This window comes from Emys orbicularis, chromosome 8 (genome assembly GCF_028017835.1).
Source record: "Emys orbicularis isolate rEmyOrb1 chromosome 8, rEmyOrb1.hap1, whole genome shotgun sequence".
In the NCBI taxonomy this organism is placed as follows: Eukaryota; Metazoa; Chordata; order Testudines; family Emydidae; genus Emys; species Emys orbicularis.
In genome coordinates this window covers 58,010,951-58,027,163 of record NC_088690.1, presented here as the reverse complement: position 1 = coordinate 58,027,163, position 16,213 = coordinate 58,010,951, and the positions used below count along the sequence as shown (strand labels likewise).

General features: G+C 53.3%; 1 protein-coding gene across 1 annotated transcript in view; it reads left to right on the top strand.

The window, feature by feature from the left end:
• The window catches only part of KIAA1614 (KIAA1614 ortholog), a 35,216-nt gene that overhangs the window by 13,453 nt on the left and 5,550 nt on the right, over positions 1-16,213 (top strand). Inside the window, 4 exon segments of the mRNA XM_065410158.1 lie at positions 3,529-3,672; positions 6,016-7,751; positions 8,559-8,727; positions 14,138-14,405. Coding sequence (XP_065266230.1) covers positions 3,529-3,672; positions 6,016-7,751; positions 8,559-8,727; positions 14,138-14,405 — 2,317 coding nt within the window.

Below are 16,213 nucleotides of genomic sequence, written 5' to 3'. Positions count from 1 at the left end.
CCTAGTCTGCCACGTGTCTGGGTCCTGTAAGCAATTAGCCACGTGGTTAATGGACTGTGTAGGAGGGTACTCACCGCTGGTAAACTCTCCTTTCTCTTCCCCTCATTCTTTGCCACTGAACATCCCCCAGTGCCCTCTCCCACTTGTGGGGCTGCCTGCCCTTGGGAACACTTTCCCCCTGCCTGTAAGGGGCTCACTTAGTTCCACGCCCCAGACGGGTGCATGTCCCAAGAGACTGAATTCCCCTTTCATGCTCTCAGATCGGGGGAAAAGCTGCTGTGCACCTACCTGGGAGGATGTAGCTGTGCTGGTACATCCCTCTCCCTGACCCCATGACAGAGCCCAGGGGGAAGCCCCAGTCAGACCCCAGCATGTGTCTGGAGCAGCTGGATGCTGCATTAGAAGGAGGTGCTAATGACACTTGCCGGTGAGCTAGGAACCAAGCGTCCCCCCAATGTTTTGGTAGGCAAAGAACCTCTGTGGTTGAACAACCTTTAGTGGGGCACAAGGCGTTGCTCTCCTCCCTTCCCTGAGACACATGGTCATTGGCTTAACCCCTTTCCTCTCCTCTGTGGGCTGAACAGCTGTCTAGAGCACCCATCACTAGAGCATCAAAGTGCTTCCTGGCTCAGTTAAATCTGCAAGCTGAGGCCCCTGGCAGGCTTTGTGGAGTGCCCTCCTGTTCTTGGGAACCTTAGCACCTGACATTTCTCTGAGTGGAATGGGGCGGGAATGGCATCAGCAGATTAACTGGAGAGGTTAAGCAGCTGGGCTGAAGCTGGAGAGGGAGATGGGGGTCGAGGGGGAGGAAGGGGAGTCAGATGTGCACAGAGGAGGAAAGTGCCATGTATTGCTGTGTACTGCATTGTTTTGCAAAGTAACTCCCCGTGCACTGGCTCCGCAGTACGTAGAGCCTACTAAAAATATAGGCACAATGGTCTCCCAGAAAACTGGACAATCCCCCCTGTTTGGGCCTCAGGGCAACAAACTTGTTAACCTAGCCAGGGAATGAATGCCAGAGCCCCTGGAGAATGCACCAGCCTCCTGGCTTAAACTTAGGGACTGTTTGTTCAAGAGCCTCAACTGCTGCGTGGCAGGTGGGGAGGGAGGCGTGTCTCGGACAGCCAGGACCCAAACCACCTAGGGCTCTGCAGATCAAGGCCAATCCCTGGACTGCACCTGGAAGTGGACAGGGAGCCAGTGAGACTCTTGGAGAATTGGGGTCAAGTATTCCCATTCGGTAACAGCACCTCCCAGGTGGACAGCTGCACTCTGCGCCTGCTGTGCTGGCGGCCAAGGGGCTTTCCCCAGTACAATGCGGGACCATTGCGGAGGTGGGGAGGAAGCTGTTGAAGGAAACAAATGGTCCGGGCTGAGATGCATTGGCAGAGCTGACTGGGATAGGAGGGGGTGCTACATGTGAGGACTAAGGTGCATGGGCAGATCTCGGTGGGCGAAAGGGGGTAGACTCAGGGGCGGCTCCAGGCACCAGCGCAGCAAGCGAGTGCCTGGGGCAGCAAGCCGTGGGGGGCAGCCTGCCGGTCACTGTGAGGGCGGCAGGCAGGTGGCTTTCGGCGGCGCGCCTGCAGGAGGTCCGCCAGTCCCGCGGCTTCGGCGGCGGGGACGCCAATGGCATGGCACCGGCGGACCTCCTGCAGGCATGCCGCCGAATCGGCATGACCAGCGGATTGCCCGCAGGCGCGCCGCCGAAAGCAGCCTGCCTGCCGTGCTTGGGGCGGCAAAAAACATAGAGCCGCCCCTGGGTAGACTACTGCTTGCCCAATGTCATGGGGTGGCTGGCAGCTGGCCTTTGAATAGAAGAAGCCCATCTGTAATTTAACTCTCTAAGTGATTGACTTGGCAGCAGCTAATTGGCCAATGAGCACCAGGATGAGATAAGGCTACCAGAGATCAGTGAGAGGAGGGAGCTCCCAGGGAACAGAGCAGCTGAACTCTGAGGGAAAGGAAGTTGGGGAGGGACTGCCACTACATGGTCTCCGGTGCACAAGGGGTTAACTTCAGCTCTCCTTCCCCTTCACTTTGCACAGGTGTTGCAGGAATAGGCTGTAAGCAGGGCTGCTGCAGAGAGACAAGGTGGGGAATGCCGGGTTGATCTCAGGCTGCGAACCTGCCTGTTGCTCCTTTTGCTTCTGCTACCTTTGTTTAGTTCCTATTAGAAAGAGTCCCTCCTGCTGCACAACCCTTACTCCCTGTTGCTTCATTTTGTTTCTGCTCAGCCAGTCATCCCTGTAGTTTACAGATTATTGCTATAGTGGCAGTGCGGTCCTGTGCAGAGGGGACTGGGACTCAGGAGACCCAGGTTCAACTCCCACCTCTGCTACTGACTTGTGGTTGGTGATCTTGGGCAAGTCACTTCAATTATCTGTGCCTCAGTTTTCCCATCTGTAAATGGGGGTGATATTCCCTTTGAGATCTACAAAGGGAAAGCAGAGAGAAGTATTATTTTCACTGTGACTTATAGCGCAACTTTCTGCTGTTCTTTGGGCAAATCTACCATGCAGCTGAAGCTGTGGAGTGTGATGGGTGTGCAAAACTGCAGAAATACCAGCAACTCTGTCCCTGGAGAGCTTCTGCTTTGCTATTTCCAAATATTTAAGGTGACTTGCAAGAGATCCTTATGCAGGGTGCTGTGGTGCATTGAAAGCTGTGTAAAAATGACACTCTGTCCCTTTAAATTTCAGGGGGGTTGCTGCTCCTGCTTGCAGACTAAGGGGCTCTGTAGAATATGTGCTGCTAGGCCCAGATCCCGCTCAGCCAGCCAGCCTAGAGCAAGATGGGGGGAGTTGTGCCTCTGTTCTAGGGGGGCAGCCTGCTTTGTGTGTTTGCTTTTGTGTTCTTGTCTATAATTGTTCTGAACTCTTAGAAACAGTCGTGTTGCATTGCAACCTTCCATTGCGAGTATACTGTTTTAATCTAACTTCTCCTTATGTATGCTGGGAACTTAGCAGTCACAGCCCCGTACTGGCAGAGGGGATGGGCGGGAGGGGACCTAGCAGGCTCTTTTCAGCTCTGGCCCATTGGTAAATAGCCACCAGAGGGACCAGCAAAAACCAGTCACCGAGTAGAAGTTTGTCTTTAAGTAAAGGTTAAACTGAGGGGGAGTGGAAACTGTGAGGGTGCATTTAATGTGGCTGGAGGTAGGCTCCTTGTCCAGGTTTTCAGGGTATTTGGCCTCAACTTGGCTTAGGCCCCTGAGAGCTGCTGCATCCACTTGTAAGGTTGTTTAGGGAATGCTCCCGTCCTTCCTTCCTCCTGTCTCTGGACAGGTCTATCACTGTGTCTTTGGAAACAGGCGCCCATGCCTGTCTTGTGAGAGCCCTGGCTTCCCCTGTTGGTGGCATAGGCTGCCCTCTAGTGCTGGCTTGCAGGCCTGCCGTGGGTCTGAGGATGCACCGTGGGTTGTTTTTCCAGGCAGAGCCGCGTCGTCCTCGTCACTGTTAAACCACCTCTAATCCTTGTTATTTTTTTCTAATCCCCCCGCCTTGCTCCCCACTGGCCTGGCTGCAGGGCCTTTGTTCCCACTCAGGAGCTTGAGCTGAGCCCCAGGCATGAGCAGGCCAAGCAGCTGCTGCAGAGAGCCCGCATGAAGGCCAGGACGAGCCCTCTCCGAGCCAGCCACGACATCCTTCCTGCTGTTCCCCAGGCCAGGCGGTGAGTGCAATGCCTCGCATGTCAGTCACAGCTCCAGGGGGAGGGGGCGGGAGACCTGCTTCTATTGCCAGTCTCCCTGCGGGATTCTTCTGCTTTCCTGCCTCACTCGCACTCTTAAGCATGTATGGAAATAGAACCAGACCGTGATCCTCGCTCTCCTGCACAGGTGCTGGAACTAGGGGAGCTGCGGGTGTAGCTGCATCCCCGGGCTTGAAGTGGTTTCCATCATATACAGGGCTTACAGTTTGGTTCAATGGCTCTCAGCACCCCCACTGTACAAATTGTTCCCGCACCCCTGCTTTCATGTAGATGCAGACACACTAGGCATTCTGTAGCCCGGTATTTCTCAACTACCAGTCCGTGGACCGGCCCCAGTTCCTGAGATCTTCCTGACACAGTTTAGGAAGGCAGCAAGCCGGTCCTGGTATCACAAGGGTTCAGAGACACTGCTGTAGCCTACTACACCACATAAACAAATGTCACATGCACAGCAGAAGCCTGTTACACCTTCACCGTACACATGCTCCATGCGTACCGGATAGACACATACAATGGGTCACACACTAGTGTTGACTCTAGAGGATTTGAATGGGGTGTCATTATTTCATTTTATGATGAGAGGCACCGACTGCAAGTTCTTGGCTCCCAGAGATCAGTTTATTTTGCCAACAATATAGAAAGGTCTCCCAGAGTAAAATAAGCTCAAGCGCTCCGGAGGATGACAGTTTTGGCTTGTGAGGTTTTAAAATTTGTTTGGTTTTGTTCCACATTAGAACAAAACCAAACCCTTTCACATGTTTTCACAAAATGGAAATGGGGTTGAAATATCTGTTTTCTGACTGAAAAGTCAGGTTTTTGATTCACGTCTCTCTTAAGGTGACTGCAGAGTCCACCCTGGACCTCCGAAACCTTACAACTGAAAACTTTGTTGAAATCAATACAGTGTATTTTGAGAGTTTTATCCAAAATGTTCTGACCAGCTCTAATAAATACGTAGCAACAGAGAGAGTCACCACTGCAACAAACCCACCTCGGATTATAGATAACGCATGTGTGTGTCTGTTAACAATCCTCACAAGTGATGTGGGCTTGGGAGATTCTGCTGGTCAGCTCCGTGCCTCCGCCTGAGAGAAAGTGAATAGGGGTTAATTGAATTGCTTTAACCCTGAGGTGGAGTGTGGAAGATCCATCATGCTTGCTGAAGACTGTAGCATATAGGAATCAAGAATGAGCTAGTGAAGGGAGCTGGGAACGGAAAAGCAGGCTAACCATGCGTGACATGTTCATACTCCGTGCTGCAAGTGGAAGATCAGCGATATTGCTTTAGAGTTCAGGCTGGCATCTGTGAATTGATAAGTGTGGCTCTGTTCTTATATACACACTTGGTTTGGGTGAAATCCCCCCCCCACCCCAGCTGCTGCAGATTCTGTTACTCTGCCCAAAGACGGCTCTGGGGGCAGTTAACCCCCCGTTATGGTAACAGCTTAGCACTAAGGAAATCTCGATTCCTGACACACAAGGCAGCTCAGCGTCTCTCCCCTCACCTTCTGCTCTCAGGGGTGGTGGTGGGAGTGTTGTGTTTGAAATGGCCCAGGCCAGATCTGCGCCGAAGACCCTCCCAGTTTCCTCCTTTATAATCTTGATCCTTCATGGCCTGTGTTGTCCCAGTCACCTCTGAGGGAGCCTGGCCACACCACTCCCTTATCTGTTGAAGAGGTCAGTGTTGAGCCATGTGTCAGGACTGCCTTTCCTGAGGGGCCCAGTGTGCTCCCCCGCACCTCCCTAGGCCAGCAGAGTCTAGAGCCAGGCATGAAAACAAACACAGGTCTCCTGCACATTACTGCCTAGCCCGGCCCCTAGGGCACCCACATCTACCCTATCTGTTCATATTGTGCTGGGGCTCCTGCTCTCCTCTGTACTTCTCACAGATTGATTTACTGATCTGAACAGCAGCTGGACTGAGTTTGCATCCCGTTGGCCTTTAGCCCTTAACCCACTGGTCCCTTAAGATTTTCTGTCATGGTTTCAGTGGGATTTTCACCAGGGGCACTGGACTTATCCCCCTGACTCTTGGTAGCAAAGGAGGGAAACTTCTTCCAAAAGGGGGTGATTTAAGGTGGATGCAGTTGCCTCCTGGGGAAAGGGAGGTGGGCTGGGTGAGGCGTGAGTCCTGACCCTGGGGCCCTGGAATCACTCAGATGGACAAGGGTCCATTCCGCAGGGTGGAGCCATTTGCCCAGAGTACGTTAGAGTGGCAGGACTCCCCTGAAGGGAATAAAAGGGGAGGGGTGACTGGCTGGTGACTCCATAACCGTCCTCTCTGTCCTTGTGTTGCTGCATTAGGGATGCCGGCAGGAGCACCGCTCCAGATCTGAAGAAGAGCTATGCTCTGAGGGATGGGGAGGCCCACGCCAGTGGGAACCTGAGTGACTCCTCCAGTGGGGAATCCAGCTGCGGGCAGCCCAGGAAGCGAGGGCCGTCCCCATCCCGTGTGCGCTTTGAGGACGAGTCTCTCCGGGATGCCGAAGTTCGCTATTTGGAGAGGTTGCAACTGCGCCAGAAGCGGGTCTTGGACTCAGTCCTCTTGACTCTGGGCCAGAGCCCGCTGGTCTCCAAGCCAGACCTTTCAGATTACATCAACGGGGACTTCCACCGCAAGGAGAGTGGGGTCAGTAAAGCCTGCAAGGAGCAGCAGAACCGTGGGCAGGCTGCAGGGACATCCGCGCACCTGGCCAGTAGGGGGCGCTCTGAGAAGGCTGGGCCCACTGCGCTGAGTGCAGAGGGGAAGTGCAGAGCCTGTGGCTCCTACCTCAGGGGCTCAGCAGCTAATCAGAACATGGACCTCAGGGCTGATCAGACTGTTAAGCCTCTATCAGAGGGCCACAGTGTAACTCAGGAAAACAAAATAATCAGCACCGAGGCTGAAAGTGGGGAGCCAAGCGCTTCCCAGCAGGAGGTGAGAGGAAGGACTTTGGGCCCGAGGGGGTCTCCCCTCTGGATTCTTCCCTCCTGGCAGCGCGTTCACACGGAGCGGATCAGGGAGACGTACATCGGGGATGTCACGTACATAGACGATGTGGACTCGGCTCTAGACAGCACCGACACGTCTGACAGCTGCAGGACTGACAGCGAAGAGGCTGGGCCAGGGAGCTCCCACCCCCAGGGTTACCAGGATGCCAGAGGCTGCTGGCCTGGCAGGCACCAAGCTCCTAGGGGAACTCGTGCTCCGGAGAAGGACCCAAGGGGCAGGAAGGCGGGGCAGGAGGAGTGCAGGGTGAATGGTGGCAGTGGAGGGACCAGGGTCTCTGACAACGTGCTTGGTACTGGCAAGGCTGTCATTGGTGAGAACGTCAGTGAGGAAAGAAACTCCAGCTTGAAGGACACCCTCGTGCTAAAAGAGGGTCAGGTGACCACGCCAACAGCCAATGGGGTAGAAGCACTTTCCAAAGGTGACCAACTCCCAGCTGCACCTCGGCTGGCTGGGAAGAACAGTGGCCGGTGTGATGCAGTGTTCGGCCCTGTCCAGCAGGGGCATGCCCACCCTCTGCCCCCTGCCCAGGGTCAGCCGTCAGCACAGTCAATCCCAGGCAACAGAGGCACACTGGAAAGCTCTGCCCCCGCCCCTCAGCCAGCCAGCAACTTCAGCCAACCCAGACCGGCAACAGGCATCTCCCAACAACAAGCAAAGCAGGGGGCACCATGCTACAACTTGCTGGCTCGGGTCCCTGCCCCACCGCTGACTGGGAAAGCTTCCTCCCTTGTGCCTTACAGGAAGGCCGTCCTGACGGGTAGCTACAGGCTGACAGGCCATGAAACTGGGCGCCTGGACCAGACCAGTGACCTGGTGACTCGGCCCACTTCTCCTCCCGGCAAGTGTGGGTCTGTGCCGGAGGAGCAGAACAGCCAGCACAGCCCGAAAGTGCTTTCCAAGAGCCGACTCCTGGCCTTGTCCACCAATAACTGCAACAACACACAGGCCAAGCGCCAGCATGATGGCCAAGCTGCTAGCGCATCTCTGAGCCACGGAGAGCGGGCCATGAGTGTCCAGAAACTGCCTGCTTCCTTGGGAGAGAGTAAAGGTAAGATGGGCTTATTGCTGCTGGCCCCTTAGTGACATGGCTGTGTTATGCCTATCCTCTGTGCTCTGAGCTGGCTTCCCACTGGGCTCTCATAAGCACTGTCTGATTGGCTCTGGCCACTTCCCTGCCTGCTCTCGGGACAGGTGAGCGAGCTCCGGTGCTCCTGCGGACAGTCTCAAGATATGAACTCCGCAGCAAGGGAAGTAGTGGGCTCTCGGAGTAGAGATTCTTCACTGGTAAAACCTGCCCTCCCTCTGGCAGCTCACCAATGCCTGAACATGCTGGTCATTAGGCTGCGGTGCCAGGATCACACATTTGCTGTGCTTGGGGATAAGACTCGGGGGGGGGGGGGGGGCGGTTCCGCCAGCTGGGTGAGGCTGGCTAATATGGGAATGGTGCTGGTTGCTCCCCAATCCAGGACAGACGTTAAAGAACTGGAGGAGGCAGAGAGGGGTTACTGTCATCCATGGGTAAAGGGAGAGTCCCAGGTGCATGGCATGAGTCCACTCAGCCAGCTGAGATGGGGGCCACCCACTGCGGGACAGGAGAGGCTTCGGGGATGGGTATCTGGGGAGAGACTAGACCCTCTAAATGAAAAGGAGGTACTGGCAGCTCCATTTCAATGGGGATCTAGGAAGAGTAGTGAAAACTATCCCTGTTCCTGCAGTACAGTGGGTCCGGCTGAGTGAGGTCTGCGTCTCTGCTGACTCCAATAACTGGGTCGAACTCGCCTTCCTGTTGTGGAAGCAGAGCCTGTTTCTGAACCAGCCAATAGGTGCTTGTCTGACTGTGTTGCTGTCATGATAGGTCCATCCTCAGCAGCAGCTCCCTCTGCTGCTCCCAGCGCCGTCAGCTCAGTGGGCATCACCCTCTCCCTGGCAGCTGAGGAGACCGAGCCCACCCAGGCTGGTCGATTACCCAGTGGGGAAGTGCCAGTGTCTGGGTCACAGCAAGCAAAGCCGTTCTTGGAAGGGAGGTGAGTAAATATACAGCAAGCTCCCCGCTCTGTAACCACATCAGTGGAAGGGCTTTGAGCTGTGGAGGGGAGCGGCTGGGCGTTGGGCTGATTCCTGCTTCTGTAAACTGCACAGCTCCTTCTGTAGCTGCAGAAGTTAGCAAGTAACGACCCTCGGGGTCTATGGACGGGCTTGTTTTGTGCCTGGTATACAGAGCGATGCTTGTGACCATGGAGGTGGCAAATAGAAGAGAGAGACCGGCAACCCACGTACTGGCAGCTCCACCTGGCAGTGGGGTCGTCAAAGCAGGCAGGGGTGTGGCAGTTAGGTCCCCAGGCCTAAGACACACCCATCTGCTGGTAATGAGGCACTATGCATATGTAAATACCTGTCATCCTCTGGTCCCCCTTCAGAGGGAGTTGGGAGCAGCTGTTTGACCAGAGGGGGTCAGCAACCTTTCCATTCTCCAGATCTGCAGCCCCTTTCCGGTTCCCTGGCTCTTTGTTCCCCCAGCTGCTGCTAGCAGGATAGCACTGCTTACTGGCTGGCAAAGCTGTAGCTGCTAATTGGTGGGGAGCCAGCCTTCCAGTATTAAACCTTCCCCTGCTGCTTCTGCTCTCCCATCCATGTACCTGCCCATCTCTTCTCCTCTATCAGCCTCTCCTTGGTGTCCCTGCTCTCCCTAGAGCTGGCCAGGAACTTCCTGTTCCCCACTGTGACTTCCCCCAAAAGCTGCTGCTGCTGTTACCCAGGATATCCCTCAGCCAGTATGCATTTCCCCCCTTCCCGTCCACATCCCAGAATGCTAGAAATAAATACTTCAGTGAAGACATGAAGGGGTTAATTGTACCTGATCGCGAGTCATGGTGTTCATTGTAGACCCAAATGGATCTCTGATCAGCTTCGAGAGGTTTTCAGTGCCCCCGCTGCTGATACTGTGGTGTCTTTGCCCTTTTCTTTGTGCCCTTTAACGAAAGGATCTTCCCAGCTTCTTCCATCCCTAATGTTTTTCTTTGTTCTCTACCACTCCTCCCCAAATTGTAGTTTCTGCCACTTAGTTTAAAGACCAGTGTTGCTCCTTCAGGCCTGGGAGAGTTTGAAATTTACCTGGGAGTCTTTCCACCGTTTGAACAGCCCACCTTGGTGTGGGCTAGGAAAGTGGAGCCAAACTGTGGTGGTCTCTTGTGGCAACGGCAATTTAAAGCACTGTCAGAGTCTTACCCACACACCTGCCTGCCCATAGAAGGGGCCACCTCTCCTGCATATACCCATACTGCTTATGTTCATTGTTGTCTGTCAGCAGGGCCTGTCACAGCCCCGGAATCCCACCCAGATGTTGGGTTCCTTGCAAATTAATCCAGGTGCCATCAGGCATGCATGATGGGTGTGGTCTGTGCAGGGAGGTGTAATCTGAGCAGTTCCCACTGAAATGTTGCCATCACCTAATCTAATATCCTACAGCAGCATCACAGTCATCACTAAGGGGCTTGTATCTTAGCTTTGATGACAGGGTGTCAGGAGATATGGGTTGTATTCCCATCTGCCACTGACTCAGTGACCTTGGTCTGTGGTGATGGGGGCTGATTTTGAGCAGCCACAACCTCAGGGGAAGTCACTGTGTGAGGCATGTGTTCAGCACCTCTGAAAACCTGGCTTTTCTCTCCTCCAGTAGCTTGGGGATCATTCTGATCTACCTGTGGCTGGGCAAAGAGCCAAGCGGGGAAACACTGGGACAAGGAGCTGGGGAGGGGTCGGGCTTGGGGAGACTGAGTTTGGATGAGGAGCCTGGGAGGAAGACTGGGACCCAGTGCAAGGGACAATCAGGGTGGGGGATGACTGGAGGCCAAATGGGTTGTGGAGAAACAGATAAGAGGAGGAGCTGGGAGTGGGAAACTGAGACAGGCTGTGCAAGGAGACTGGGACATGGGGGAGAGACTGGGACGTGGATGAGAAGCCTGAGGAATGGAGATTGGGACTGACTATGTGAGGAGAATGGGACTGGGACAAGGAGCTGGGGTGGGGAACAGAACACAGACAGCCTGGAAGGTATGGGGCAGAAGGGGTTAAGCGTGGGGGGTCAAACAGAAGGGTCTGACCAATAGAGCACCCTCCCATCCACAGCCCGGACTGGAATTTGCTCTGATGTCCGCAAATATCTGTGAAACCCACTGGCAAAGTGCGTGTCCTCCGCCTCTAGTTCGCAGAGAGGATGACAACCTACTACTGCTATCAGTTACTCTGTTCCCTTAAATAGCAGAGATCTGTGATGTGAATCTAAAGGTTCCAACCCTGCTGATGAACTGTGCAGGTTCTGTGTGACTCTACATGATAGAATTTGTTTTTTTGGTTTGTTTTCTAGTAACCTAGGAAATTACACACACAAACTATGTTAAAAGAACATTATTCAAGTTGTAAAGTCAAGGACTCAAAAGTTAGAAATTCCAGAATTAAGACAACATTAATGTGGCCCCCTTCTGCACATGCATTATGTTAGTCTTTAATTACATGATTACATGCTACTGTTTCCACAGGACCCTTGACTCGTTTATTGCACAGGATCAACCTGCTTCTAGGGGTGAATCCCAATTGTGTAGTGAATGAGGAAGAGAGAGGATGGTCTCATGGTTAAAACAGTTGGATAATGTCCTGGAGAATTGGGTTCTAGCCCTGCCTCTGCCAAAGAGTTCCTATGTGATGCTAAACAAGTCAATTCAGTGTTTCTCAACAATGGGTCTAAGTTCCCTCTGCGCGGCCACACAGCTGCCTCTTAAGCCCCGCGCAGGGGCTCAGGGCTGGAATGGGGAGAGGCGCCCCTCCCCACCCGCCCTAGTACGGACCTGCCTCCGCTGGGGAAGAGGAGCCCCTCCCTCAGCCCGGCCCAGCCCCGCCAGCGCTGCCGTGGCCGGGGAGAGGTGCCTCTTCCTGCCGGCCCCAGCGCAGACCTGCTTTGGCCAGGGGAGAGGAGCCCTTCCCTCGGCCCGGCCCCAGCATGGACCTGCCTCGGCCGGGGGAGAGGAGCCCCTCCCTCGGCCCGGCCCCAGCGTGGACCTGTCTCGGCCGGGGGAGGAGCCCCTCCCTTGGCCCGGCCCCAGCGTGGACCTGCCTCGGCCCGGGGAGAGGAGCCCCTCCCTCAGCCCAGCCCCAGTGTGGACCTGCCTCGGCCGGGGGAGAGGAGCCCCTCATTCGGCCCGGCCGTGGCCCACCGGAGCTGCTGTGGCTGGGGAGAGGCACCTCTCCTCCAGCCCCGAGCTGCTGTGGCAAGAAAGGGCTGGGGGGAGTCATCTCTTCCCACCGCAGCCCCAGGGCAGCCTGCACCCCAAACCTCTCATCTGTGCCCCCCACCCCAATCCTCTGCTGCAGCCCTGAGCCCCCTCCTGCACCCCAAACCCCTCATCCCCAGCCCCATCCCAGAGCCTGCACCCCCAGCCAGAGCCCTGAGCCCCCTCCCACACTCCGAACCCCTTGGCTCCACCCCCACCACATGAATTTTGTTATGTGCACCAATATGGAGGTGACGTGTCACATATCACCTCCATATTGTTGCACATAACAAAATTCATTCCGCACATGGACGTAAAAAATTAGAGGGAACACTGGCCACAGCCCCCAGGAGAGTGGGAAGGGTCCCGAAAGGCAATCAGGGGTGGGGGTGGGGAGGTGTGGCATTGACTATTTTATTACAGTCTAAAGCAGACAATCTCGCTTCCCACACACTCTTACCCTTCAAGGTCAAGCTCTCTACCTCTCAAAACTCAGGGATAAATTATATAGGCTGATCCTTGCTGTCACTGCTATATTTTTACTCTGATAAAAGGAGGGGGGTTGTGAAAATATCTGACTTTGAACAAGGGGTTGCCAACTTGAAAAGGTGGAGAAACACTGACTTAAACCAAGCTTTTCACACTGATTGTGTGTTCCTCGTTTTCTGGGTGCCCGACGTGAGACCCTGGGGGCTGATTTGCAGAAGGGCTGAGTACTCATAGCTGCAGCTGGATTCAACAGGAGCTGTGTTTTGAACATACAAAGTGCCATAGAACACCAAGTCCTCTGAAAAATCAGGTCCTAAGGGTCTCAAATTTGGCACCCAAAATTAGTGGACACCTTTGACCTTAATCTCTCTGCCTCATTTCCCTCTCTGTGTCTGTCCCCTATCTGTAAAATGGGAATAATACCACCTCATCTCACAGAGGTGTTGTGAAAAAAAATCAGTTGATGTCTGTAAAGCACTCAGATAGTGTAGTGATGAGTACCATAGAGAGCCTGTGAGGAACTACTAATTCTGTCTTCAGAGCAGGGTTTGAACAGTGTGGAGTAACTAAGGCCTGGGGACACTCGCTGAACAGTGAGGCTAAAACAAAATATTGAATAGATGCTAGTTAAGTGAACACCACCCATCCTGTGTGCTGAATGAGGCAGGGGCCCCATGAAAAAATAGTATGTGACCAAGTATTTAAGTATGCACAAGGGAGCCGAATCTTTCTTACGAGGGGAGTCTGGATGTTTTACTCATGGAAGGTTAACAGTCTAGTTTGTAACGTTTACCTTTAAATACATTTGCCTTTTAAAAAAACCTGTGTTTTTCTCTGGGTTTCCCAGAGCTGATTCTCATATAAGTTAACCTTCCCCCAACCTCCGGCCCCTGCCGGCTTTTAGGAACTGAATAGTTTACAGGGCTTAAAAGCCAGAGAAAGCATTGACACAAACCTCAAGGATTTCTTTTCACTAACAATTTTGTGTGTGCGTGCTCCATTTCTGTTCCCCAAGCTGCAGGTTTGAGGCTGAAGAATCTGGTGGTTTCTGCCCATTCATGTATCTGTTTTTAATTTTGATCATGCATAAGTCTCACCCCTGTGTAGACACCCAGCAGAAACCAGGTGCTGACAATGTTTTCATAGCTAGAGTCTGTGCACCAAAGCCACGCTAAGTGATTTTTCCATTCACTGTCATGCAGGGGAGCCACTTTATTTCCTTTTTACTCTGTATGTTTTATATTGCAACACTGGCAACATCCACGGCTGCTCTTCTTGGGTTTTAGCGAATGTAGTGCTGGTGAAAGTCCTTCCCTGTCAGAACACAGAGACAATGGCTGTGTAGGCTTTCTCTGTGCTGCTGTGCCCTGCTGGCACTGCCACATGAGACGGGAGTTCTGCCTCTCTGCTGAGATGGCCAGGAACGTGGCTTTGGGGATATGAACGCCAGCTTATTAAGAACTGGACCCGTCAAGTCATTTCACACAAGCCACCAAATACATCCACCGGGCCCTGTGTGCGTGTGTCTTTGCTGCAGGATTCTGCCGTGCCACTTGAAACTGTTCATGTGTTGATGCTCTTAGTAAAACAAACCCCTCACCTGCTGTTCTCTCTTAGTGGAACCTAATCCTGGCTGCAAACTCTGACATCTCTATTGAAATGGAAACCACTTGTCTTTTAGCAAACCGCTGGATGCCCACCCAGAGCCAAAGAAGCCGTCGGCCTCTGCAGCAAGCAGGAAAGGAGGGGGCTCTTCCGCATCGGGGCTGAAAAAGTTCTTCTGCACCCTCAGCCAGAGCACCAAGCAGAAACTGGGCAGGTTCCGGTGCTACAGCATGCATCAGATTCCTGCCGAGGCGCCAAGCCTGGCTCCACCCCCAAGAGCCAAGGCAGATGCCACTGATTGCTCTAATTTGAAGAAAGCACCTTCCCTGCAGTCACTGCGCCTGGTGAGTCCCAAGCGCGACTCTGTACATGCTGCAGGTCTGGCAGTTGTGAGATCCTTTACAATGGAGGCAGAACGTAGGGTCTGTGCGTGGCTTAGATTGGACAGAGCACTGGGGAATATAGCGTAGTAGGGAACAATCCTGTGCTGGGTGTGATTCCCAGCTCTGTGACCACGGGGCATGTCACTTTACCTTTCTGTGCCTCAGTATTCCCTTATGTAAAATGGGAGTTAGGACGCTTACCCTCCTTCCTAGAGGAAGTGCATTGAGATCTGCGGAAGAACAACGCTATATCATCATAATCCCTAGGTTTTACAGCAGTCTTCACCACTGGATCCCAAAGCACTTTACAAAGGAGTACAGTATCATTATCCTCATGTTAAAGGTGGGGAAACTGAGGCACAGAGGGGGAAGGGACTTAACCAAGATCACCCAGCAGCAGAGCCAGGATTAGAATCCAGGTCTCCTGAGTACCCACTAGACCACACTGCAGTGATGCACCATTTACGTCTGACCTACTCTGTTCTTTCCTTTGAAGAGTATGCAGGCTGCTGCAGCTTGAACTGACTTTGAGAGAGCTTTGCACTACCAGCCTTAAGCGCACCCCTGTCCGTTCACATCCTGCCAATCTGCCCCACTGTGTTGTGTATACAGACTGCGGAGTGAAGCTTACAAGAAAATTAGTCAGCACAGCTGAACCTGTGCCACAGGCATAGCAGAGGGGAAGAGAAGAGCTGGGGAAGTGTAACAGAATAAGGTAGAAAGAAGAAGATGGAAGAGTGTAGTGGGGGTGGGGAACGGACAACTGAGTGTGCTCGTGCGTGTGTGTGTGCACGCGTGCATAGATCACTCAGGCTGGGTTCAGTCACACTTTCTGCACAGTCCTGGCTGATTGGGCCTTTTCAGGGTCAGACATACCCAGGCCCAGGAGGGCACTGGAGCCGGGAGGATGGTCTATAACCTAATCTGTTTGCAGCCTTTAATTATATGGAGTTGAGATACTGATCTGAAAATGAAGTCCCTTTGCTATTGTAATTGGCCCAAAGCCCCTCAGGTCCCACTGGGGCCCTGTGTAACATTGCTCCCAACAAGTGCTGAGCAGTCCAGGATGGCTGAGGGAATTTTATGAAAGCAAGCCTCATCAGACTCCTTCAGGGTGCACAGTTTCTGAGCTAACCTGGAAGGGTGTGTGAGCTGTCTTCAAACACCATTAAATCTGTGCTTGCTTGTGATTATAAAAGCAAGACGGCCCAGTGCTTCTTTGGAAGGCATTGATCATAGAGTCATAGAAATGTAGGGTGGGAAGGGACCTCGAGAGGTCCTCTAGTCCAGCCCCTGCACTGAGGCAGGGCCAAATAAACCTGGACCATCCCTGACAGGTGTTTGTCCAGCCTGTTCTTATAAACCTCCAATGATGGGATTCTATGGTCTCCCTTGGAAGCCTATTCCAGAGCTTCACTGTCCTTATAGTTAGAAAGTTTTCCTAATATCTAACCTAAATCTCCCTTGCTGCAGATTAAGCCCATAACACCTCTACCTCAATATAACGTGACCCGATATAACAGGAATTTGGATACCAAGCGGTAAAGCAGTGCTCGCGGGGGGGGGGGGGGGGGGGCAGGGCTAGGCACTCCGCTGGATCAAAGCAAGTTCAATATAATGCGATTTCACCTATAACGCGGTAAGATTTTTTGGCTCCCAAGGACAGCATTATATCGAGGTAGAGGTGTATTTCTTGTCTTACCTTCAGTGGACATGGAGAACAGTTGATCACAGTCCTCTGTACAACAGACCATAATATATATATGAAG